Source organism: Pantherophis guttatus, chromosome 4, assembly GCF_059756535.1.
Source record: "Pantherophis guttatus breed Tessera chromosome 4, ASM5975653v1, whole genome shotgun sequence".
Classification (NCBI taxonomy): Eukaryota; Metazoa; Chordata; class Lepidosauria; order Squamata; family Colubridae; genus Pantherophis; species Pantherophis guttatus.
In genome coordinates, this window is record NC_142066.1 from 31728404 (window position 1) to 31752946 (window position 24543).

General features: G+C 44.8%; 1 protein-coding gene across 4 annotated transcripts in view; it reads left to right on the forward strand.

The window, feature by feature from the left end:
- TBC1D17 (TBC1 domain family member 17) overlaps nucleotides 1-20431 on the forward strand; it is a 40090-nt gene extending 19659 nt beyond the window's left edge. For 2 of the 4 annotated variants that reach the window (XM_034423318.3, XM_087891884.1), the window contains exons 7-17: nucleotides 13-177; nucleotides 9881-10012; nucleotides 10574-10677; nucleotides 10810-10904; nucleotides 12138-12254; nucleotides 13055-13155; nucleotides 13624-13723; nucleotides 13995-14092; nucleotides 17280-17396; nucleotides 17883-17969; nucleotides 19203-20431. In XM_034423318.3, coding sequence (XP_034279209.1) covers nucleotides 13-177; nucleotides 9881-10012; nucleotides 10574-10677; nucleotides 10810-10904; nucleotides 12138-12254; nucleotides 13055-13155; nucleotides 13624-13723; nucleotides 13995-14092; nucleotides 17280-17396; nucleotides 17883-17969; nucleotides 19203-19415 — 1329 coding nt within the window. In that variant the 3' untranslated portion in view covers nucleotides 19416-20431. The remainder of the gene's footprint in view (nucleotides 1-12; nucleotides 178-9880; nucleotides 10013-10573; nucleotides 10678-10809; nucleotides 10905-12137; nucleotides 12255-13054; nucleotides 13156-13623; nucleotides 13724-13994; nucleotides 14093-17279; nucleotides 17397-17882; nucleotides 17970-19202) is intronic. The other 2 variants (XM_034423319.3, XM_087891885.1) reach the window with 1 other exon arrangement.
- The last annotated feature ends 4112 nt before the right edge of the window (nucleotides 20432-24543 follow it).

Consider the following 24543-nt stretch of genomic DNA (forward strand, 5'->3'; position numbering starts at 1 on the left):
TTTTCCTCCTAGCGATTCCTGCAGGATCCTTATGCTGCCACGTTTGGCGGCTTCTCCAAAGTTACCAATTTCTTCCGTGGAGCTCTGCACCAGGAAGATGGGCTCACCCACCATTCACTTGGTGACTCAGCAGCTGCCAATGTGGAGGAAGAGACAGGCTTTGAAGTCATCACCTGTGTGAGTGTTGAAATAGGCAATTTTGACAACTGGCAGAGATGGCAACCAGTCAAGGGGGAAGAGGTGTTTTCTGGCTCAAGGAATGGTTGGTTATCCTTTCTGCCACCTGTTTTCTCAACTGTCATAGAGTTACTGAAGATGTGGACATGTTGTGGGGGGAGCTTGTAAAAATGCAACAAATGGAACACTGTAGAAGGAGCAGATTACAAGCAAACTCTTCAAAGAAAATCCCCTCCCCTTGATCAAAGAGCAGCCAGCCAGTCTTTAAACACAGAAGCTTAAATGGACCCATTTGTTCCAACCTTAGAACAAATCTGTGAAATGATGTGTGGGAGGAGTGGCAGCTAGTTTGTTAGAGTGGCTTATGCTGCCTTGTCATGTTTATACATGCATCTGTCAGTTTTATATATTTGTGTACCTAGTGCTCCCATCAGTGGAGTGACTACACAAGTGATTCATGAGGACTAAAAAAACTTCACGCCCAGTGTGAAGCTGCTGTATTAGTAGCTTAACGTCCAAGGTATCTTGACATTTTATAAAAACTCATAAAGTTTTGTAGGACTGAGAATCTGATTCAGCTTCTGGGTGATAGCCCTTAACTTATAGATTTCTTCCAGCAAAAATGGCAGCTGTGGTTGCTCTTAAGAGGATTTCAAACCTTACATTTGTGTTTTTTGAATTTTAACTGAATGATATTTGCTGAGGGTATTTTAAAAGTGTGTCATACTTGGAACTGGCTTGAAGAGCTAACTATATTGAAAATGATTATACTATGCTAATATGTTTATTCTATAAGCTTCCTTCAAAAGATTATGCTCTTAAAAGTAAAAATAATCAAATAAATAAATAAATAAATAAATAAATAAATAAATTATTATTATTATTATTATTATTATTATTATTATTATTATTATTATTATTATTATTATTATTATTATTATTATACAGACGCCAGGTCTGTAGTAAATAAAGCCCCCTCCCCCATTTGTGATCTTGTTCAGGAGGGTGGAGCGGACCTGGCAGGTATTACGGAGACCTGGTTGGGCCCGGAGGGAGGGATCCCTCTGGTAGAAATGTGCCCACCAGGCTTCCATGCATTCCTTCAGCCGAGGTCACAGGGGAGGGGCGGGGGAGTAGCGGTTATTATTAGAGAAGGCCTTAGGCCGAGGGAGACCACTGTTCCTCAGACGGCCGGCTGTGAGTCCCTCCTTGTGAAGTGGGGCCATGGGGTTCAGATGGGTTTGCTGATCACGTACCTGGCTCCCTCCCACGTGGCAGCAGCCCTGCCCGAGCTACTCAACGTTATCATTGCGGTGGCGGTTGATACCCCCAGACTTATGGTCATGGGGGATTTTAACCTGCCGTCTGTGGGTGAGGCGTCTGAGGTGGCTCGGGAGTTCATGGCTTCCATGACGGCCATGGACCTGACCCAGCTAATTCATGGCCCTATGCACATGGGGGGAAACACACTGGACTTGGTTTTTGTCTCTGGACAGTAGTTGAGTGATCTTGAGATAGGGGACATAGTCATCGAGCCCTTGTCATGGTCGGATCACTCTCTCCTTCGCCTTGACCTTCGAACTGCGGTACCCCGCCGCAGGGAGGCGGAACCAATAAGATGGTACCGCCCCAGGCGCCTGATGAAACCTGATAGGTTCCAGATGGAGCTTGGGCCAATCCCTGAGGATCTGGCTCACGCCTCGACTGGAGACCTAGTGGCTGCCTGGGACAGGGCAGCCACTGGAGCTCTGGATTGAGTCGTGCCTTTGCGGCCTCTGACCCGGCGCCGATCTCACCTGGCTCCTTGGTTCACTGAGGAGCTGAAGGAGATGAAGCGCCAGAAAAGACGCCTAGAGAGTAGTTGGAGGGCTAGTCTTTCTGAATCGGACCGGACACTGGTAAGATCTCATATTAAGAATTACCTAGTGGTGATAAAAGCAGCAAAAGGTACTCATTTTGCTGCTCTTATTGCATCATCAGATAATCGCCCGGCCGCCCTGTTTAGGGTGACCCGCTCCCTGCTCCACCAGGAAGCGCGGGAGGACCCCTTGGAGGGAAGAGCCGAGGATTTTGTTCAGTATCTGCATGACAAAATAACTCAGATTCGAGAAGGTCTGGACTCTGAGTGGGTAGGTCCAGCGAGGGTGACAGAGGCAGGTCTTGAGAATGTTATCTAGGATGAGTTTGATCCTGTGGCCCCAGATGACATGGACAGGATTCTGGGTAGATTGAACGCAACCACATGTTTGTTGGACCCGTGTCCCTCCTGGTTAGTGCTGGCTTCCCGGGAGGTGATGCGAGGCTGGCTCCAGGGGATTATAAATGCTTCATTGGGTGAGGGTGTCTTCCCCGCCGCCTTGAAGGAGGCGGTGGTGAGGCCTCTCCGCAAGAAGCCCTCCTTGGACCCGGCAGTATTGGCTAATTATCGTCCAGTCTCCAACCTTCGCTTTGTGGCGAAGGTTGTTGAGAGTGTGGTTGCGCGACAGCTTCCCCAGTACCTGGATGAAACGTCGTATCTGGATCCGTTCCAGTCGGGTTTCAGGCCTGGGTACAGCACGGAAACGGCATTGGTCACGTTGGTTGATGATCTCTGGAGGGCTCGGGACAGGGGTTGCTCCTCTGTCCTGGTCCTGTTAGATCTCTCAGCGGCTTTTGATACCATCGACCATGGTATCATGTTGCACCGGTTGGAAGAGTTGGGGGTGGGAGGCACCATACTATGGTGGTTCTCCTCCTTTCTCTCTGACCAGTCGCAGTCTGTGTTGACAGGGGGGCAGAAGTCGACCCCGAGGCCCCTCATATGTGGGGTGCCACAGGGATCGGTCGTCTAGCCCCTTTTGTTCAACATTTATGTAAAGCCGCTGGGCAAGATCATCCGTGGTTTCGGGATGAAGTACCATCAGTACGCTGACGACACCCAGCTGTAACTCTCCACCCCGGACCACCCCAACGATGCCCTTGAAGTGATTTCCCGGTGCCTGGAGGCCATACGGATCTGGATGGGGAGAAGCAGGCTCAGGCTCAACCCATCCAAGACCAAGTGGCTGTGGTTTCCGACGTCCCGATATAGTCAGCTGGTGCCATCGCTGGCTATTGGGGGCGAATCATTGGCCCTCACGGAAAGGGCTCGCAACTTGGGCGTCCTCCTGGATTCACGGCTGTCTTTAGAAGAGCACTTGACGGCCGTGACCGGGAGGATTTTTCATCAGGTTCGCCTGATCCTCCAGTTGCGTCCCTTTCTAGATTGGGACTCTCTACACACAGTCACTCATGCCCTCGTCACCTCTCGTCTGGACGATTGTAACACTCTCTACATGGGGCTCCCCTTGAGGTGCACTCGGAGGCTCCAACTGGCGCAGATTGTGGCCACGCGGGTGGTTATGGGAGCGATGTGGAGTTCCCATGTAACACCTCTCCTGCGCGAGCTGCACTGGCTCCCGGTGGTCTTCCAAGTGTGCTTCAAGGTTTTGGTTATCATCTTTAAAGCTTAGGACCTGGTTACCTACGGGATTGCCTGCTACCACAAATAGCCTCCCACCGGCCAGTACGCTCCCATAGAGAGGGGCTCCTCAGGGTGCCGTCGGCCAAACAATGTCGACTGGCGGCCCCTAGGGGGAGAGCCTTCTCTGTGGGGGCACCTACGATCTGGAACGAGCTCCCCCTGGAGATACGGAGGATCCCGAATCTGCGCACTTTCCATTGCGCGCTTAAGACTTTTTTATTTCATCAAGCTGGCCTGGCCTAAATATTCTCCCCTTTTTAAATGTAAATTTTAATTTGTTTTTAAATTTTGAGGTATTTTAAATTTGTTCAGCCAAATTATTTAATTCATTTTTATTCTATTTTAAATTTTTGTATTTATGTGTTTTATCCTGTGGCTGTTCACCACCCTGAGTCCTTCGGGAGTAGGGCAGTAGAGAAATTTAATAAAATAAAATAAATAAAATAAATTATTATTAATTAAATTTTTATACCGCCCTTCTCCTGAAGGACTCAGGGCGGTGTATAGCCATATTAAAACAAACATATACCATAAAATTTAAAAACAATTTAAAATATATAAAAATTTGGCCCTTCTATTAAAAACTACAAACACCCAATTAAAATTCATGCAGGGGGATGAAGCGATGGGCATTAGTATAGTAAGTGGGAGGGGCAGATATGACGGCTGCAGGGGGCCATATTATGTTTCGGGAGTGCGCACTCGTTGTTTACGAGCGATTGCCCACTCCGACCCCATAAGCACTGCTCGTTTCCCAGGTTGTTCAGAGTCTCAGACCCTGGGTCTATGGCTGATGTTATGTAATGCCAGGTCAGTGGTAAATAAAGCCCCCCTCATTCATGATCTTATTTCAGAGGGGGGTGCTGACCTGGCAGGGATTACGGAGACCTGGTTAGGCCAGGAGGGAGGAGTTCCCCTTGTGGAAATGTGCCCGCCAGGTTTCCGTGCATTCCATCAGCCAAGGACTCAGGGAAGGGGTAGGGGAGTGGCAGAAATCATTAGAGAAAGTCTTTGCCCGAGGGAGGCCACTGTTCCTCAGATAGCCGGATGTGAGTCACTCCTTGTGAAGTGGGGTCGGGGAATTCAGATGGGCCTACTGATTGCATACCTGGCTCCCTGCCACGTAACAGCGGTCCTGCCTGAGCTGCTCGACATTATAGCCAGGGTGGCGGTGGAAACCCCCAGACTTATTGTTATGGGGGATTTTAACCTGCCATCCACTGGTGAGATGTCGGAGACGGCTCAGGAGTTCATGGCTTCCATGACGGCCATAGACCTGACCCAGATAGTTCAAGGCCCCACCCACTTGGGAATCACACTCCGGACTTGATTTTTGTCTCTGATCAGTGGCTGAATGATCTAAGAATAGGGGATATAGACATCAAGCCCTTGTCATGGTCTGATCATTCTCTCCTTCACATGGACTTTCAAGTCACTTCCACCCACCGCAGGGAGACGGAACCAACCAAATGGTTCCGTCCCAGGCGCCTGATGGACCCCGAAAGGTTCCTGATGGAGCTTGGGCCATTTCCTGAGACTCTGGCTCACGACTCAACTGAGGACCTGGTGGTCGCCTGGGACAGGGCGGCTACTGCGGCCTTGGACCACGTCGTGCCTTTGCGGCCTCTGACCCGATGCCGATCTCGTCTAGCTCCTTGGTTTTCCGAGGAGCTGAGAGAGATGAAGTGTCGGAAAAGATGCCTGGAGAGCGATTGGAGGACAAGCCAATCTGAATCTGACCGAACACAGGTGAGATCTTATATTAAGACTTACCTAGTGGCGATCAGAGCGGCGAAGTCTAGCTACTTCTCCGCTCTTACTGCATCTGCAGAGAACCGCCCAGCCGCACTGTTTAGGATGACCCGCTCCCTACTTCAGGTGGGGGTACAGGAAGATCCCTTAAAGGGTCGAGCTGAGGATTTTGTACAATTCCTGCATGATAAAGTTGCTCAGATTCGGGAAGGCCTGGACTCCGATTGGGTAGATCCAGGGGAGGAGACGGGGGCAGGTCTTGAGAGCGTTATCTGGGAAGAGTTTGACTCTGTGACTTCTGAGGACGTGGACAGGATTCTGGGCAAGCTTAACGCTGCCACATGTTTATTGGACCCGTGTCCCTCCTGGTTGGTACTGGCCTCCCGGGAGGTTACACGAGGCTGGCTCCGGGGGATTATAAATGCTTCTCTGAGTGAGGGTGTCTTTCCCGCCGCCTTGAAAGAGGCGGTTGTGAAGCCCCTCCTCAAGAAGCCTTCCCTAGACCCGGCTATATTATCAAATTATCGTCCAGTCTCCAATCTTCGCTTGTGGCGAAGGTTGTTGAGAGTGTGGTGGCGCGACAACTACCCCGATACCTGGATGAAGTTGTCTATCTGGATCCGTTCCAGTCGGACTTCAGGTCACGATACAGCACGGAAACGGCATTGGTCGCGTTGGTGGATGATCTCTGGAGGGCTCGGGACAGAGGTTGCTCCTCTATCCTGGTCCTATTAGATCTCTCAGCGGCTTTTGATACCATCGACCATGGTATCTTACTGCACCGGCTGGAGGGGTTAGGAATAGGGGGCACCGTGCTTCGGTGGTTCTCCTCCTTCCTCTCTGACCGTTCGCAGTTTGTGTTGGCAGGGGGGCAGAGGTCAACCTCTAGGCACCTTATTTGTGGGGTGCTGTAAGGGTCAGTCCTCTCACCCCTTCTGTTTAACATTTATGTAAAACCGCTAGGCGAGATCATCCGTGGTTTCGGGGTGAGTGTTCATCAGTATGCTGATGACACACAGCTATACATCTCCACCCCAGACCACCCCAATGATGCCCTTGCTGTGATGTCCCGTTGCCTGGAGGCCGTGCGGATCTGGATGGGGAGAAACAAGCTCAGACTCAACCCCTCCAAGACCGAGTGGCTGTGGCTTCCGGCGTCCCGGTATAGTCAGCTGGTACCATCACTGACAATAGGGGATGAGATCTTGCTCCCCACAGAGAGGGCCCGCAACTTGGGTGTCCTCCTGGATTCACGGCTATCTTTAGAAGTTCATTTGACTGTCGTGGCCAGGGGTGCCTTTTATCAGGTTTGCCTGATCCGCCAGTTGCGTCCCTTTCTGGATCGGGATGCCTTGCGCACGGTCACTCATGCCCTAGTTACCTCCTGTATGGACTACTGTAATGCTCTCTACATGGGGCTCCCCTTGAAAAGCACCCGGAGGCTCCAACTGGTCCAGAATGTAGCCGCGCGGGTGATTATGGGCGCAGCTCGTTACGCCCATGTAACACCTCTCGTACGTGAGCTGCACTGGCTCCCGGTGGTCTTCCAGGTGCGATTCAAGGTGTTAGTTATCACCTTTAAAGCGCTCCATGGCTTAGGACCTGGGTACCTACGAGACCGTCTTTTGCCACCAATAGCCTCCCACCGACCAGTTCGTTCTCACAGGGAGGGACTACTCAGGGTACCATCAGTCAAATTATGTCGACTGGCGACTCCCAGGGGGAGGGCCTTCTCTGTGAGGGCTTCAATCCTTTGGAATGAACTGCCCTCGGAGATACAGAATATCCCTGATCTCCGTGCTTTCCGCCGTGCCCTCAAGACCCTGATGTTCCAACAGGCGGGGCTAAACATATGAACATGTGAATGATTTTTAAATGTTATCTAATTCTGGGTTTTTATTTAATTGGCCAAACTAAGTAATAATTTTAATTAGCAATTTTATGATGTTTGTGTGTCTATATTTTTCTTGACTGTACACCGCTTTGAGTCCTACGGGAGAAAGGCGGTATAGAAATATAATAAATAAATAAATAAATAAAATTCAATTTCTAAGCCAGCCTGGCCTGTTGAAACAAAAGAGTCTTAAGGGCACGGTGAAAGGCACGTAGGTTGGGGATCCTGCGAATCTCCAGGGACAGTTCGTTCCAGAGGGCAGGTGCCCCCACAGAGAAGGCTCTCCCCCGGGTGTCGCCAGTCGACATTGTTTGGCCGATGGCACCCTGAGGAGTCCCTCTTTGTGGGAACGTATTGGCTGGTGGAAGGCTATCGGTGGCAGAAGGCGATCTCGTACATACCCAGGTCCTAAGACATGGAGCGCTTTAAAGGTGGTAACCAACATCTTGAATCACACCCGGAAGACCACCGGGAGCCAGTGCAGCTTGCGCAGGAGGGGTGTTACATGGGTGCGCCATGTCGCCCCCATAATCACCCGCGTGGCCGCATTCTGGACCAGTTGGAGCCTCCGAGTGCTCTTCAAGGGGAGCCCCATGTAGAGAGCATTACAGTAGTCGAGACGTGACGTGACAAGGGTGTGAATGACCGTGTGCAAGGCGTCCCGGTCCAGAAAGGGACGCAACTGGTGAATCAGGCGAACCTGATAAAAAGCTCCCCTGGCCACAGCCTTCACATGGTCTTCTAAAGACAGCCGTGCATCCAGGAGAACACCCAAGTTGCGAGCCCTCTCTGAGGGGGCCAAGATCTCGCCCCCAATAGTCAGCGATGGGGCTAGCTGGCTATATAGGGACGCCGGAAACCACAGCCACTCGGTCTTGGAAGGGTTGAGTCTGAGCTTCTTTCTCCCCATCCAGATCCGCACGGCCTCCAAGCACCGGGACATCATGTCAAGAGCATCATTGGGGTGGTCCAGGGTGGAAATGTACAGCTGAGTATCGTCAGCCTACTGATTGAACTTCACCCCAAAACCACGGATGATCTCACCCAGCGGCTTCACATAAATGTTGAACAGAAGGGCGAGAGAACCGATCCTTGCGGCACCCCACAAACAAGGCACCTCGAGGTCGATCTCTGTTCCCCTGCCAACACAAACTGCGTACGATCAGAGAGGAAGGAGGAGAACCACCACAACACAGTGCCCCCCACTCCCAACCCCTCCAATCGGCGCAGCATGATACCATGGTATCGAAAGCCGCTGAGAGATCTAATAGGACCAGGACAGATGAACAACCCCTGTCCTGAGCCCTCCAGAGATCATCAGCCAATGCGACCAATGCCGTTTCCATGCTGTACCCCGGCCTGAAGCCCGACTGGTACAGATCTAGATAGACAGCTTCATCCAGGTACTGGGGAAGTTGTCGCGCCACCATACTCTCAACAACCTTCGCCACAAAACGAAGGTTGGAGACTGGACGTTAGTTCGCTAATACAGCCAGGTCAAGGGAAGGCTTCTTGAGGAGGGGCCTCACCACCGCCTTTTTTAGGGAGGGAGGGAAGAAACCCTCACTCAAAGAAGCATTAATAATCCCCTGAAGCCAGCCTCATGTAACCGCCCGGGAGGTCAGCACCAACCAGGAGGGACACGGGTCCAATAAACATGTGGCAGTGCTAAGCCTACCCAGAATCCTGTCCACGTCCTCGGGAGTCATAAGGTCAAACCCCTCCCAGATAACACTCTCAAGACCCACCTCCGTCACCCCCTCTAAATCTACCCAATCGGAGTCCAGGCCTTCCTGAATCTAAGGGGCTTTCTCATGCAGGAATTGCACAAAATCCTCAGCCCTACCCTGCAAGGAGTCTTCCCTCGCTCCCAAATGGAGAAGGGAGCGGATCACCCTAAACAGGGCTGCTGGGCGATTCTCTGGAGACGCAATAAGAGCGGGAAAAATAGTTGTACTACGTCAGCACTCGACTGCTTTGAAACTCATCAAATTTGGTACTCAATGCATTTTGACACGAAAAATTTGTTCTGGTACTTATCATTTGTTTGGTAGTCATGCAAGCTAGAACTTGTTGGTGTCAGCTATCTTGTGAGTCACAACCCTTTCCAGCTGAAACAAAGGATCACATGTTAATTATGTGGTTTGTTTGGAACTCGTTTATATTATCTGTCGCACCTTTTGGAACCAATTAATGATGAGTACCAAGGTAACTAGTCCCTTGGGAGTTGGGCGGCATAGAAATGCGACAAAATAAATAAATAAATAAATAAAACTATCATAGTAGTTAACAGATTCACAACAGAATTTCTCCTTTGTAGATCTACTGCAGAGAAACTGGGAAGTTGCTTCTAGAACTTTTCAGTGTGAAAAGAATTTGCAATTTGTAGGCACATTTGACTATAGAAAGAGTTTTTTAGGCTCTTCAGCTTTACAACGTCCCTCTAATTCAAAAGAAGGAAAGTTTTAATCATTATCCTTTCTCCCTCCTTCCCTCTTGAGGAACTTTTCTTCTTCAGATACAATTGTTTTTTTAGCTTACTTTGTTCCTAGCAGCAGGCACAACTAGGAGAACGGCCCACTGTTCAAAGGGAGACCCCAGTTACCGAGCAGGAATGGGAACAACATCTGGATCCTGATGGACGTGTACTGGATCCCATTGGATTGCGGAAAAGGATCTTTGCTGGGGTGAGATTTGTGGGACGGAGGGCAGCTGGACCAGCATGCCTTGTGTTTCTGGAATAGAAGACAAGAAGAAATTATTGTGGCTGTTTATTGGAATGTCCATGTAAATTGGGCAGAGTAGCTTACTGGATAGTCTCGACCTATGACTTTTTTATGATGGTCGTAAAGTGAATGTGATGGTTGTAAAGTAAGCACTGTTGTATAGAAAACCCGTTGTCCATATTTGGCATTACTTTGCCGGAAACTGGAAGTAAATGCCAGTTTCTGGCAAAAAAACAAAACAAAACCCTCACAAATCATAGTCATGTGACTGCAGGACACTGCAAACATACGTAAATGCAGGCTGGTTGCTAGTGCCCAAAATGTGATTATGTGACTGCAAAGGCTGCCAAGCTGTCTGAACTTTGAATTGGGGGTCTGTCATAACATCAAACAGTTGTAAGTTAAGGTCCACCTGTAACTCCTACCACAGATTTAAGAATTGATGCAAGGTAGGTGCTTTGTTCTTTAATAATGTGGCTCATTGCTTTCTTCCTTTGAACTATTTTTTTTTGTCCCTTTCAGGGTCTCAGCATGTCATTACGTAAGGAAGTGTGGAAGTACCTTTTGAACTATTATTCCTGGGGCAACACCAGCGAAGAGAACAAGGCACAAGTGAGACGGAAAACGTAAGCCTAATTCTTCATCAGGGAGTGGCCTGTTTGAAGGAGAGCTAGTCCTGGTGCTTGGCAAGGACTATTGGGTTTGCAGAGATGACCTGAATCTGAGCATTTTCCCACTTCATTCTACCTTCTCTTCAGAGATGAATACTTCCGCATGAAGTTACAGTGGAAGTCGGTCAGCGAGGAACAGGAGCTCCGGAACTCTTTACTGCGAGGTTATCGCAGCCTTATTGGTTGGTATAAATTCTACTTGTTGGTTTTGAGGTTTATTCTCATTCTGTAACAGCACCTGGCTAATTTGTTTTTGCCCATCTTTTTTGCCAGTGGCCGGATTCGCAACTCCTGGAATTCTTAGCTATACTGAGCTACTGGCCTAAAGCAAAATCATTCTATTCATAAAAATCTATTCTCATATTACAGCCAGATGCTTCTAAACACAATCCTTTCTTCCTTTATTGTTTCCCAGTATCTAATATTGCAAACCATGTTTCCCCTTGAATGTGGAGCTTCATCCCATTATCTGCTCTGGTTAATAGTTAATAATCAGTGCACAGAAGACAGAATCTTTTAAAGCTTTCCAAGACAGCAGCCATCACCACTACTTCTGACAGTACATTGTATGAATAAATTATGCATTATATAAATCAGTGCTTCCTTGAATATGGCCTGAATCTGTTGCCAATCAGATTCAGTGAGTGATTTCCAAGTTCTTATATGCTACATCAGCAGCCCCAACCTTTTGGGCACAGGTATTTGTTCTGTGGAGAGAGCTTTTTCCACTGTCTGGAAGGGGCTTGGTTTCGTATACTCCATACACCCTGTGGATGGGGCTTCGCTTGCATGGCCCGGTTTCTGGCATGCCTTGAACCCATGCTGGTCCATGGACCTGGGATTGGGGACCCTTATGCTACATTATAGCAATAGCACTTAGACTTATATACCGCTCCATAGTGCTTTGCAGCACTTTCTAAGTGGTTACAGAATCAGCATATTGCCCCAATAATCTGGGTCCTCATTTTACCAACTTTGGAAAGATGGAAAGTTGAGTCAATCTTGAGCTGGTCAGGATTGAACTCTTGGCAGTGAGCAGTCAGCCTGCATAATGGCATTCTAACCTCTGTGCCACCACGGCTCATTATAAGGCAATGAGTCTGATCTCTATTTCTGCTTTCTCAGGACCCTCATTCATAACATAATTGATTATTGATTTCTATTGAATCCCACCAGTGCTTGTCTTAATATTTTGGAACACCCTTTTTCTAGTCTACATTGTCTAAACTGTGTGTATGACCATTTGTTCTTTCCTTGGGATACAATGCCTCCACCTTTCCACATTGTTTTATTTTCCTGATTTAGTTTGCCTTTTTTTTAAAAAACAAATTCCTTTCCTAAGTCATCCTTCTGAACGTTCTTTGTAAGGGGGCAGTACAGGTGAGTTTTATAAAGTTGTACTTGTGCCTTTGCAGAAAGAGATGTCAGTCGCACAGATAGAAACAACAAATTCTATGAGGGCAGTGAGAATCCTGGACTGGTACTCTTGAATGATGTGTTGATGACATACTGCATGTACAACTTTGATCTAGGTGAGTTCCAAGGAAAGGCACCAGTCCAAATCGTCATGGCTTAAGAGGGGGCTCTTAGAAACATAGAAAACTGATGGCAGAAACACCCCAAATGGTCCATCATTGATTTATTTTTATTTGTAGTCATTATTTTTTTACTTCTATTTATTTTATTTTATTTATTTTATTTTTGTCAGATGATAGACATGTGTTTATCCCAAGCATGTTTAAACTCAGTTACTGACGATTGACCCACTACCTCGGCTGAAAGTTGGTTCCAAGCTTCTACTACTCTTTCTATGAAGTAATATTTTCTAACATTACTTTTGAACTTCCCTCCTGTCTGTTTGAGGTCACGCCCCCATATTCTTGATTTTTGCTTAATATTTGAAACTATTGCCTTTTGGAAGCCTAATAGGCAAAGATGGAAGGAAACAGAAGTATGGGTAGAAAGGAATAGATACAATGTAATCATGTGCAACTATGGGTTTAAAAAGAGTGCTTCAGAGGGCATCTTATTATAACCATCAGTGTTTCCGTAAACAAGGCACAAACCTGGGAAGCTGAGCCAGCAGCCATGTGACCTAGGACAGGATTGAATTAGTGAGGCACTGCCAAGGCACACAACACAGTCTTTGTGTTCATCACTGTCTTCTTAACATGTTTCCTAGAACCGGGTAAGCCCAGGAAAAGGTGCATGTTCTTTTAAAGAGTCATTGCAGAAAAGACAAGCATTATTAATTTGAAGCTTGAAAAAAATCACCTCAAATTAAGAAATTAACACTGTTGTTGTTCATTATTTCTTTTGCTTGCCTGAACAGGGTATGTACAAGGCATGAGTGATCTCCTGTCCCCCATTCTCTATATCACCCAGAATGAAGTCGATGCCTTCTGGTGCTTCTGTGGTTTCATGGAACTGGTGGTGCGTATGCTGCCTGGGTCAAAATAATAACTGTAACCATAATTAATTAATATATCCTTAGCCTCATTTTAATTTAAGGAAGCTTTGGGTCTTTGACCTGATTTGCTACTAGTTTCATTTTTTAAAAAATATGTTTTTGGATTATAATCTTGGTTTTGTATTTTAGCAAGTGCCTTGAAGACTACTTTTAGGAAAGAGGCTGGTATACAGATAGTCTTTAGTTTACAACCACAATATCACCCAAAATTTCTGCTGCTAAGTGAGATATTTGTTAAGAGAAATTTTCCCCATTGTATGACCTTTCTTGCCACAGTTAAGTGAATCACTGCAATTAAGTTAGTAACACGGTTGTTAAGTGAATCTGACATCCTCATTTATTTTGCTTGTTAAAAAATCTGTATACATTTACTTAACAATAATTATTTCTCCCCACCGGTTTTTTCATGGTCTTCTGTTTTCTGCTTGCAGCACCACAATTTTGAAGAAAGCCAGGAGTCCATGAAACGCCAGCTTTCCCAGCTCACCTTGCTTCTTAGAGTGCTGGATCCCCCACTCTGTGACTTCCTAGGTACAGGTGTATTACAGGGGTTACAGGTGTAGAGAAGTTAAAAATTAAGGAATTCCATTTCTGTGGAGATAGACATCTGTGGAGATAGAATGCTTTTGTTCTTTATTTCATGTAGTGTAAAAAAAAAAAGTCTCATTATTCAGGGGCTCTTTTCTTTAATTTGTCCTACAAATACTCAAAAAAATTTAACATATTTTACATCAATGAATATCTATCTACATAATTCCATCTTTTCCTTTTGCTTCTGCCCTATTTTTCCTGGTTCCCAAAGACTCGAAGGAATCTGGCAGCTTATGTTTCTGTTTCCGATGGATCTTGATCTGGTTCAAGAGAGAATTTCCCTTCTCTGAAATTCTTCAGCTTTGGGAGGTGAGACTGGAAAAAATAATTCTTACTCATGTCATGAGGATTAGGGGAAACCTAGGTGATATAGAGATGTGGTGGTTCAGTGGCTAAGACGCTGAGCTTGTTGACCGAAAAGTCAGCAGTTCAGCGGTTCGAATCCCTAGTGCCACGTAACGGGGTGAGCTCCAGTTACTTGTCCCAGCTTCTGCCAACCTAGCAGTTCGAAAGCACATAAAAAATGCAAGTAGAAAAACAGGGACCACCTTTGGTGGGAAGGTAACAGCGTTCTGTATGCCTTTGGCGTTTAGTCATGCCAGCCACATGGCCACGGAGATGTCTTCAGACAACGCTGGTTCTTCGGCTTTGAAACAGAGATGAACACTCTAGTCCCCGCTAGAGTCAGGAACAACTAGCACATATGTGCGAAGGGAATCTTTACCTTTACCCTTAGGCGATAATTCATTTCATTTTGGGGACTGGTGGAGGAAACAGAGAAAACAGACTGGTGAAAATCAGAGTTTTGGGACTGCATTACAGTGTTGAGGTGTGGGTAAATGTCTGAGGGAGATTTACAGATGCAAAAAGGGTTAGAAAGACAGAGACTTGTGGAAATGCTTTCCAGCCATTCCTTTAACAAGTTCAGATTTTCATGTATACCATTCCCAGATGGTATCTCAACATGCAGCTGTCAGTCCTTGTGCTGCAGAGAACCCGATAAGTTTGGAGAAACTCGATAAGCCGAACAGAATTCCAGGTACACATTGCAAGACAGTACAGTACAGAATGAGTCTTCTTGCTCATTCTTCTCTAGTGAGAAATGGGCCCTTTAGAATTAGGCCACTGGACATAATTATTGCAGGCTAACTCTGCCTATAACAGCAGTTCAATTCTCACTGGCTCAAGGTTGACTCAGACTTCCATCCTTCTGAGTTCGATAAAATGAGGACCTAGATTGTTGAGGGCAATATGCTGACTCTAAACCAGTTAGAGAGGACTGTTAAGCAGAGTTCCCCAACATTTCTGGCTTTGCTGACTGGCAGGGGTGGGAAGGGGATAGTTCACACAAGTGGCTGGCAAATGTGCAACTGCGCACGCAGCTCCATTTGTGCAAGCGGCATGCATGCGTGCCTGCTATTCCCGCAAATGGAGCATATGCATCCTCTGGCCCGCTGCTTGGGCAAGTGAGGATGCGTATGTGCGCGAGCCTGCCAGCTGTTTCCATGGCCCAGTTGCAAACCCCTCGGCCATGGCTACAGGTTGGGGACCCCTGCTGTAAAGTACTATGAAGTGGTATATGTGCTATTGCTATAATTCTTGCAATGCACCATTCTATCAGTGGAGAAACAGTGTTTCTCTTCCTATCACCACAATATAGGCCCAGATATGTATCTGTACTTGGCTTAGGTTATATTCAGTCTTTGTCTTTCTCCATCACTTCTCTTAGTGTAAAGATAGTCCTCAGGATTATGATGGCAACTGGGATTGGGATGGCTAAACAGTGCAGTCATAAAGCATAATGTCATGTGATTGCATTGCTTAGCGATGGCAATCTTGGAGCTCATGTGACTAGAATCCTAGGCAAGCAGGCTGGCAGTTAAAAGAGTTGCAGATGGGCGCTACAACATGAGTAGGCTGGTGCAGGAGGCTGCTAATGACTGCAGCTCTCTGATGCTGTAATTGTGAGTTGGGTACCTGGACGCCTAGCTTGCGATCACATGACTGCAGGGATGCTGCAATGGCTGCAACTTCATGGACCTGACATAAATCTCCCTCCTTCAATACCATTATAGTACTGAACAGTTGCTGAATAAAGGGCAGTAACCCAAGGACTACCTGTATTTTCTAGCAGAGCTCCTTCATAACCCAAAAGGATCCTCAGACTTGATGGTCAGAAGCAGTCATGTCCAGTGCCCCTCTTATTTCTGAGTTCCAAGGATCAATGTATATTGGATCTACCGTATTTTTTGGAATATTAGACGCACCTTAGTTTTTGGGGAGGAAAATAAGAAAAAAGCTGATTGGCAGGTGGATTGGCCTCCTGGAATAACCCCAATCAGCTGTTCCCAGAGGTGAATTTTAGCAACAGGTTCCTTGGTTGGGAGCTCTGTGCCTTGCTTTTTTTTCTGCCTCTGAAACTTCTGAAACTGTTTCGGAAAAACTTGTTTTCCTGCCCCTGAAAGCCTCTGAAACAGAGCTTCAGAAAAAAAGTCTCTGAAGCTCTGTTTGGGGGCTTCTTTTCTGAAGCTTCGTTTCTGATGCTTTTTTCAGCCTCTGAAACCTCCGTTTGAGAAGCTGGGTGGGGCTATGCACCCAGATTTTCACCCTCTTTTTTTGGGGAAAAAGGTACATACTATACTCTGAAAAATACGGTACCTGCTGTTCTAGACCACTTCATAAATACCCCAAGCATCTGCAGGAAATCCCTTGATCCATAAGATTTCTAGGCTGGAATACTTTAATTGGAGTTCTGCAGAAAAAATGTTTAGGCAGTGACCTGACCATAGTAAAGATCCACATTTAGATAGATCTTAGATAGGTCCAACCACTTCATTAGCCTCATTGTGTTGCTGCTGCCATGTGGATAGAGATGATGGTAGTAGAGTTTAGCGTTTTCATCTTTATGGATTTTTAATGTTGTAAGCTGCCCGGACTCACCTGTGTGTGGCTCTGGGCAACCATATAAATTTGCTTAATAAACAATAAAATAAAATTACTTAGCAAGGAGAGAACAGTGCAAAGTTCCTGAGGAATTGAATAAAAGATGGCAATAAATTCATGTATGACTATTGCATCTCACTTTTCTGGGTATAGATAAACCAGGAAAGTGTTATAAAGCTACGTGGATTGAGAAAATCTTCACAATCAGCTTTTGATTTGGTCTTATAAATCTAGTTTTTTTTCCTGTCCGTTTGGTACAGAACTATATTGTAGAATTTAACAAGGATGGTCTTTAGGAGAGTCTGCTGACTTCCCCCAGTCTCAATTGTTTTCTCACAGAAATTTGGTTGAAGTCTGAGAGTGATTTGGTAAGATCAAATGATAGAACCAGGCAAGCTACATCTTCTAATTTTTCACTGAACAAGATTCATCTCAGGGATAGATGGTCCATCTGATGGTTGGAAAAGACAGACTATTGTGCTTAATTAGGCAATATGATAAATAATATTGCTAGTTATACCGGTCTAAATTGTCTTTGTACCTCTTATTCCAGGTATTATGGACAGAATTACCTTGCCCTAATTTCCATCTGCTGGTGGCTTGTGGTATTCTGGATGCAGAGAGACAGGCTCTTATGAACTCTGGTTTTGGCTTTAACGAGATTCTCAAGGTGAGGGCCAAGCAGGTGAATGCTTTCTCATATCTCTCACTCCTAAAGATAGGTTTGTTTTTTGAACTCTAAACATGTACGATTCACAGTTTCAAGTTTACAGGAACAAATACTGAATTATGCTAGTGGCTTGCTTCTGAAATATGAATGGTATATGCTGGAGAACAGTGATTTTTTTTCTGCTCAGATTGTCTGTCATTGTGCCCTCTGCTGTTATGCAAAGTTTCTGCTGCTTTGTGTGGTTAAGGAATAATGTATTTATTTCACTATATCTCACTCATAAAAGTTTCTCACTTTGGCTTTCACATCTATAATTCTTCCATGTCATTTATAACAGTTCCCCAAACTCAGAATGTGTTCTGGTTTTCAGGAAAATACCTTCTTCTGTAACATTTTTCACACCGTCCACTCCATTCCCTTCTGTCTAGTTGAATTTTACATTCATGTTTAGCAGAGTGTGTTCTTTTTGTTTGTGTCTTCCCAAAGCATATTAATGAACTGACCATGAAGATGAGCGTGGAAGACATCTTATGCCGGGCTGAGGCAATCTACAGGCAGCTGGTTTCTACTCCAGTGAGTTTTTGCCAATGAGGCACGAAGCTTTCCTACTGCAGTCTCCTTTCTGGAGCCAATAGGCAAGACATCCACAATAAGAGGAATGTGTAAAACAGTGCTGAAATAATGATCCAACTTTCACTGGATTGAAAGAATGTTCCTCAACCCGATGTCCTAAATATTGGCGCCATATTTCTAGCTAGCATAGCTGTTGGCTTTCACCTTGAGCATTTCCTGTGTTGGAGATTCATGCTGAGCAAAATGAAGAACCACCTGGTAATTTTGGGACCTGATATTATTGGGAGACTGAAATGGCTAGGTGAAGTGTTGCCCTCCCAAAAACACAAGAAGTGTTCCATCTGTCATGTGTGGTTAATGTGTGTGGTTATTAATAACAGTGCTTACAAGATCTATGGCAAAATATTGCAAAAAGGAGAACTCCTGTTCAGGGTCAGAATTATGTGGACACTGAGCATGCTCAGTTTTCATTGTGCTGCTTGAGTGTTTTTTTCCAAGTTCTTATATGCTGGTGATTGTTTGCTTTGTCTGCAAGTGGCATATCATCATCATCTTTGTTGTTATGATATTTGGCATTTTATCTGTCTTTTAAGTCCTTGCCAAGGACCTGGGATAGGTAGATGTTTAGTACAAATCAAGATATTATGTACAGTATTTTACCCAATGAGGTTTTGTGTGTGTGTGTGTGTGTGTGTGTGTGTGTGTGCATGCCTTTGAGTCTGTTGACTCCTGAAGCCTTCAGGGACAAGTCCCTGTGGTTTTTCAGAATTGGTTTGCCATTGCCTTTCTTGGCTTGAGAGAAGTGACTGGCCCAAGATAGGACTGCGAGTCCCAGTTTCCCGGTTTCTAGTCTGATGTCTTAATCTCTATATCAAACTGGTTATAGCATCCTGAAGTAATACATAAAAATATACTTTAATCCCCTTTTAGGGCTGTCAAATCTAATGGCGATCACATACCATGTGACTGTGAATGGTGGCTTATATAGCATTGTATTAGTTCATTACGTCCCAGCCTAAAATTTAAGCACACAAAAGAGTGCCTACTTGACGCTTTTATTGGAGAGCCAAGATTTGAAGCCTAAAATTTATACATTTCAAGCAGGGCTTTGCACTGAAATTTTTGGGGTATTTATGTGCCATGGAAGCTGTGTAGGACCTAAGCATACTACACTAGGGGATATCTGATCAGGAAAAAACTACCTATTAAAGTCTTGGGTTTTCTTTCTGCCAGGATTTACCACGTAATGTCCAGGAACTGCTGGGCCTCTCCGAGAGCAAATCTCCCACCTCCAGCACTGACACAGCCAGCTCCCCACAGCCACTGTCACCCAGTCAGGTGCAGGAGATGGACTTGACTGACAGCGTTTCCCCAAGCCAGCCAGACAGCAGCATCGAAATTCTTCCTGCGGAGGATGCCTCCACCTCTCAGAGCCTGTCTCCATGAAAAACTCACACCGCCACAACCATCTTCTTAACACAAGCACTTTAATCAGAGCAGGGGGTGGGCTAGGAGGGAGGCAAGTCAGAGGGCCTTGCAAAGTTATTTTCTTCCTAGAGTTCAAATAGTTGTAGGAATATCAAGTCTCAATCACAGCCAGCGGGCTTAGTGTGCACAGTGTGCCTTTATCCGTAACATAAGGCTTCCTTGAAAAGTCCCAGGTCTTGGCCCGAAATTGATTTTCACTTTTGGTTTATATAAAAAGATAGAAAGGAGCAGACTAGTAGCTGTTGTCCCAGTGGTCTTCTGATTTGTATTCCGAACCTCATAAATCCTGTTTTTTGCTGTCTTGTCTTCCAACATTTATTTCCCCCCTCCCAGTTTTAGGTTTTTTTGGCAGCAGGTATTGTTTCTGCCGATTTGAAGCCGCTGCCTTGACTTACAGGATTTAGTTGGAGATGCCCAAGCTATATGCAGCTAAGCAAAAATGCAGGAAAGCTGATTAGAACAATTCCTTAGTGGAGAACTAAATATTGCAGAAATGTTCTCTCGGGGAAAAACACAGAATCAGAGATTTCCAGGAGTAGAGACCAGAAGGCCCAACTCCTAAGATATTTAGTATTTTGCCAAGGAATTCCTATTGATATGCTGCCTCGTGCTTCCTTCCCACAGCTGGAGGTTCATCTCATGGCCTGCTTGCTGCTTTCTCTTTAAAACATGATTATAAACTAACTGCAATACATTGAGGAAGGATGTCAGACTTTGTTCTTCAGTGCCTCTATAATCCAGCAGGCACATGGATCTGAAACTTTGTGTGCATACGCAGACTATTCTCCTTCCCACCAAACAATCTTTCTTGGTCCTTATCTTGCTTCCCTCCCTCTTTATAAAATACATTAAAAGTATTGTGTCATTCTTTTGAGTGTGCAGCTCTTTGGGGGCAAAGTTGCTTGGCCTGAGCTATTTGTCCTGGGTGGGCTGAGACTGGAGAGAGGAGGAATTAAAGAAAGTCTTCAAAAGGCCTTTCCAGAGCATGCATGTATTCCTTTTTATCTTTCTGTGCTGCGCTTTTTAAACCAGTGTGATTATGGATTACTGTAAAGAACACTTGATTGTGAGACTCACAGCCTCATCAACCATCTCCCTTAACAAGTTTTTTTTAAATGAAAAGTGGATCTTGTAAACACAACATGTCAGCAATTCAATCCAAACTATCTATGCATGAAATGTAAACACAAACTAGGAACAGACATAGATACAAAAGAAAGCAAATAGAGAATAAAATTTTAAACAGATAAAGAGGGTGGTCAGATTGATGTATTTTCTACAATACAAAAGGATTAGTGACATCTTAATACAAACTACAGTAGCTCAAGTTTTTAAATTATGATTGCTTAGAATCAATTACTGTATTTTTTAATCTAGATCTTTCAACATGCAGCCAATCCAAAGGCTGGGAATTGACACATTTCATTAACTCTGTCCTCTTGGAGCAAAAGTCATTGATGGGAGCCATAGTGATTTGATCACCTTATATTTAAGGTGTAATTGATTGTTTGCAGAGGAGGCTCTATGACCTTGACATATAATTCCATCGTTGCTGACTTCTATCTCAGTGTTGCTCTCTTCCCCCAACAAGGAATCCACTACCAATTTAATTAAATCATTTTATTATGCTAATAGATTCAGTGGGGCAGCTTCCATTATGAACTGTCATAAAAAAAAAAAGCAGTGATTGACATGTCTGGTCAGATCATTGATCCATCAACAGCATTGTTTACACTAAAGATAATGCTCCAGATGTTGGATTACAATTCACATTAATATTGTCAATCTGGGTAGAATTCATGTCAGGCTACAAGTAGCGTTTAGCCTTCATTAAACAGTAAGTGGCTATCCAAAATGTCAAAAACCTTCCCTGGTTCTACCTAGATTTTGAGACTGGTATCTGCCATTGAGTAACATTGGGATGGAAGTTCCTATTGGGGTATTTTTAAAAAATTTCTGTCTGTTGCATTGATATAGGGAGGAAAAATTTGATTCCTGGCTTTGTGAGATAATAAGTTGGGTCTTGCAGGAAAATCAGAGTTTCCTGTTTAGAAGAATCACAAGAGCTCTCAACTTTGCTCAGAAAAGCAATGTTGAACTTCAAAAGTGTGTCCCTTGGAGTTATTGGACAACAGTGCAGAATATAGTAGGCCACAGCTGCCTTCTGGGAATTTTTAAATAACTGCTCCAGTCTGTGCTCCTAGGATGGTAAATTGGTCTACCATCCCAGTACATTCCAAGTCAGATCATGCTTAGGTTTTCAGTCTCTGGTACACCTACCTGTTAAGGTCTATTTTGTTTTTATTTATACTTCATGTATCTAAACCACCTATTTTCCTTAGAGGGAGGACAGCAGTGGGCCAAGACAGGACTTGGAGGAACAGAAAGCCAAATGCTCCAGAAAACTGATCTAGAGGAAGGAGCCAGGCACTTGTGGCATGCTATGATAAGAAGCATTCTCCCCATTTTCATACTCGACAAGTCAACAAGCATTGATCTTGTGGATTTTCATTGTGTAAGTTACAGGTGTTACCTAAGGAATGAAGTCTAGTGGATATCCCCTTAGGGGGCTGATTTCAGGGGTGTTCTCCCCTGATTGGGGGGAGAGATATCTGCAGTCCCTTTGGGTAGCCCAATTGTACTACAGAGAGTGCAAACCTGGCTCTACAAAATCATTATGTATTACTGCTGACCCTTCCCCCGCCCCATGAGTGAAGGGTAACGGCCATAGGAGCTAACATTTTCCAGCTTCTCTGCAGCAAACCAGATTCCACTGCAGTGAATGCAGCATTGGTCTCCTTGCTTCTCTCTCCTCTCCCGCCCCCCCCCCCCCAAGCACTGCAGGAGAGCAATGCAGGGAGCCGGTGATGCAGTACTAAATGGCAATTTGTCCAGGATCACGAAGCTTGGCTGGCTGCTCGGTTTTTCTTGCGCTTCTATGCCTCCCTCTTTTGTCTTGCTGAAACACCTAGCAGTGAGCAGAGGGATTTTTAAGGGGGCGGGGGGGCGGGAGGACGGAGAATCAGGGGGCAGTTAGTTGGGAATAAAAGCATCACAATCCTGCAGATGGGCTATCTTTTGGCTTCTCTTCTTGTGCACTCCTAGTGCTTGCTGTTGCATTAAAAAAAAAACCTGGGTTACACCAACCTGTTTCCTATATATTATAATATAGGAGGACTCTGGTAGCACCTTTTCTGATTAAGAAATCTTGTTAAAAGGTATAAGCTATTAGACTCTTTTTTTTAATACCATAGTTTCCTACACAAATTACAGGATAGAGTATTCAGCCAGAATGCCAGAGAACACAATACTCAATTTCCCTCTTGAACAATATTTGGGAATCTTGCCGCCTTTTTCTTCCTGTCCGATACTGCCAGCCATCATCCGATGAATTATTTTCTCTCTTAAAAGTGTTTCCGCAGTAACGTCCCCGATTGCCCTCCCTAACCAGCAGTCAAAAGTACAATTTTCCTCTCAGCAAATGCTCCCAGCTGCTTTGCCATTCCTCTAAATACGGGAATCAGGAGTAAATAGTACAAATACCTCATTTCAGTTCCAGGAACGAATATAAACCTACAGCTAAGATAATTGGGCTGCAAAAATCCAAATAGCCACTAGATGAAGGCACAGCCCAGCTTCAGTAGCTATAGTGATCTTGCGTCTCATCTAGCACAACAGAAATTGAAGGAAGCCAAATGTATTTATTTTAGGCTCTATCAGATTGAACTGCAGTGAGACTGAGAGCTTTCTTAAAGGGGAAGGTTCATACCTTCAGTCTTAGTTTCTGTGTTGCACCAGCTTGAGGGTGATCGAGGTTCTTGCAGTCTAGATCAGTGCTTCTCAACCACAGCAACTTTAAAGATGTGCGGACTGCAACTCCCAGAACTCCCCAGTTGAAATCCACACATCTTGTCGAGGAAACGCTGGTCCAGATGCCCTGAATAATTTATTTTAGCGTTCAACTCCTGCTTTTTGTTCAAGATATTCCTGGCATTATATATGGTGCTTCTCCCTTTTTAAAAATCCTCTTGACTCTGAAGATTAAACTGAAAGTGTTTCCATGAAAATGACTCTACACTCCCTCAATACAATTACTGAGTTCATGTACCATTGGAAATCTGGTTTGTTCAGGAACCACAACTGTCTCGGTTTGGATAGTGCATTAAACTATAAATCAGGATTTATTAGCCGGGTTGGGGGGGACGAATCTCACAACACACCAGGTATAAAACCAACCTTAAGCTCTATTTTTAACTTTAGCACTGCGTGTAAATTCAATTTAATTGCTATGTGACAATTTGAATCTGATCTCCAGTCTAATAATTACTTGTTATCTCTCCAAATTCAGGGAAAGTAGTAAGCTGTTCACATGCCTTTTGAGAATTAAAATTAGTTTGGACTATTGGTTGGACTAGAAGACCTCCAAGGTCCCTGTCATTCTGTTATCTTAAAAAAATCATAACATTTGGTACAAAGGTCTAAGAAAATCTTAGTTTTCCTTTTCCTGATTTCCACATATTCCTACTATCTCAACCCATTGAAAATTTTGTGTACATTAATGAAACCAGCTTGCCTTGCAATGATTTAAAAAATATTATTGTGGCAGAATATATACATTAACATCTATGTGAACCTAATTATAAATGGAACATAATCTTTATGGGTCAAGGTGGTATTTAAAACGGCAGAAGCAAATCCTTAAGATACACAAAGTTCTTCCTTGAAATAGCTGAGGAATAAAATTATATGAGCAAAGCTATTAAGATTTACAGCAAGGACATGAAGGAGGATTAAAAAATCTTCCTTCATGTCCTTCATGTCAAGATGGTGGCTACATCTGTGCAATCAAAAGCCTGGCATCTTGACTATTTTTTGACCCCCTGCAGATGTCCCTGATTAGCATATTGATAGAAAGAACAAAAACCGTCTGATTTGGTGGAGAAGCTAGACTAGTTCACACTTGTATATACAGTATTGTATTATCTGCTTACTGCACACTTAAAGAGATTCAGGCCGGCTTATGCAAACAATATAAGTGGCTGGTGGAAAGGATTATATATTTTTAGAATGTGATAGGCAAAAAAAT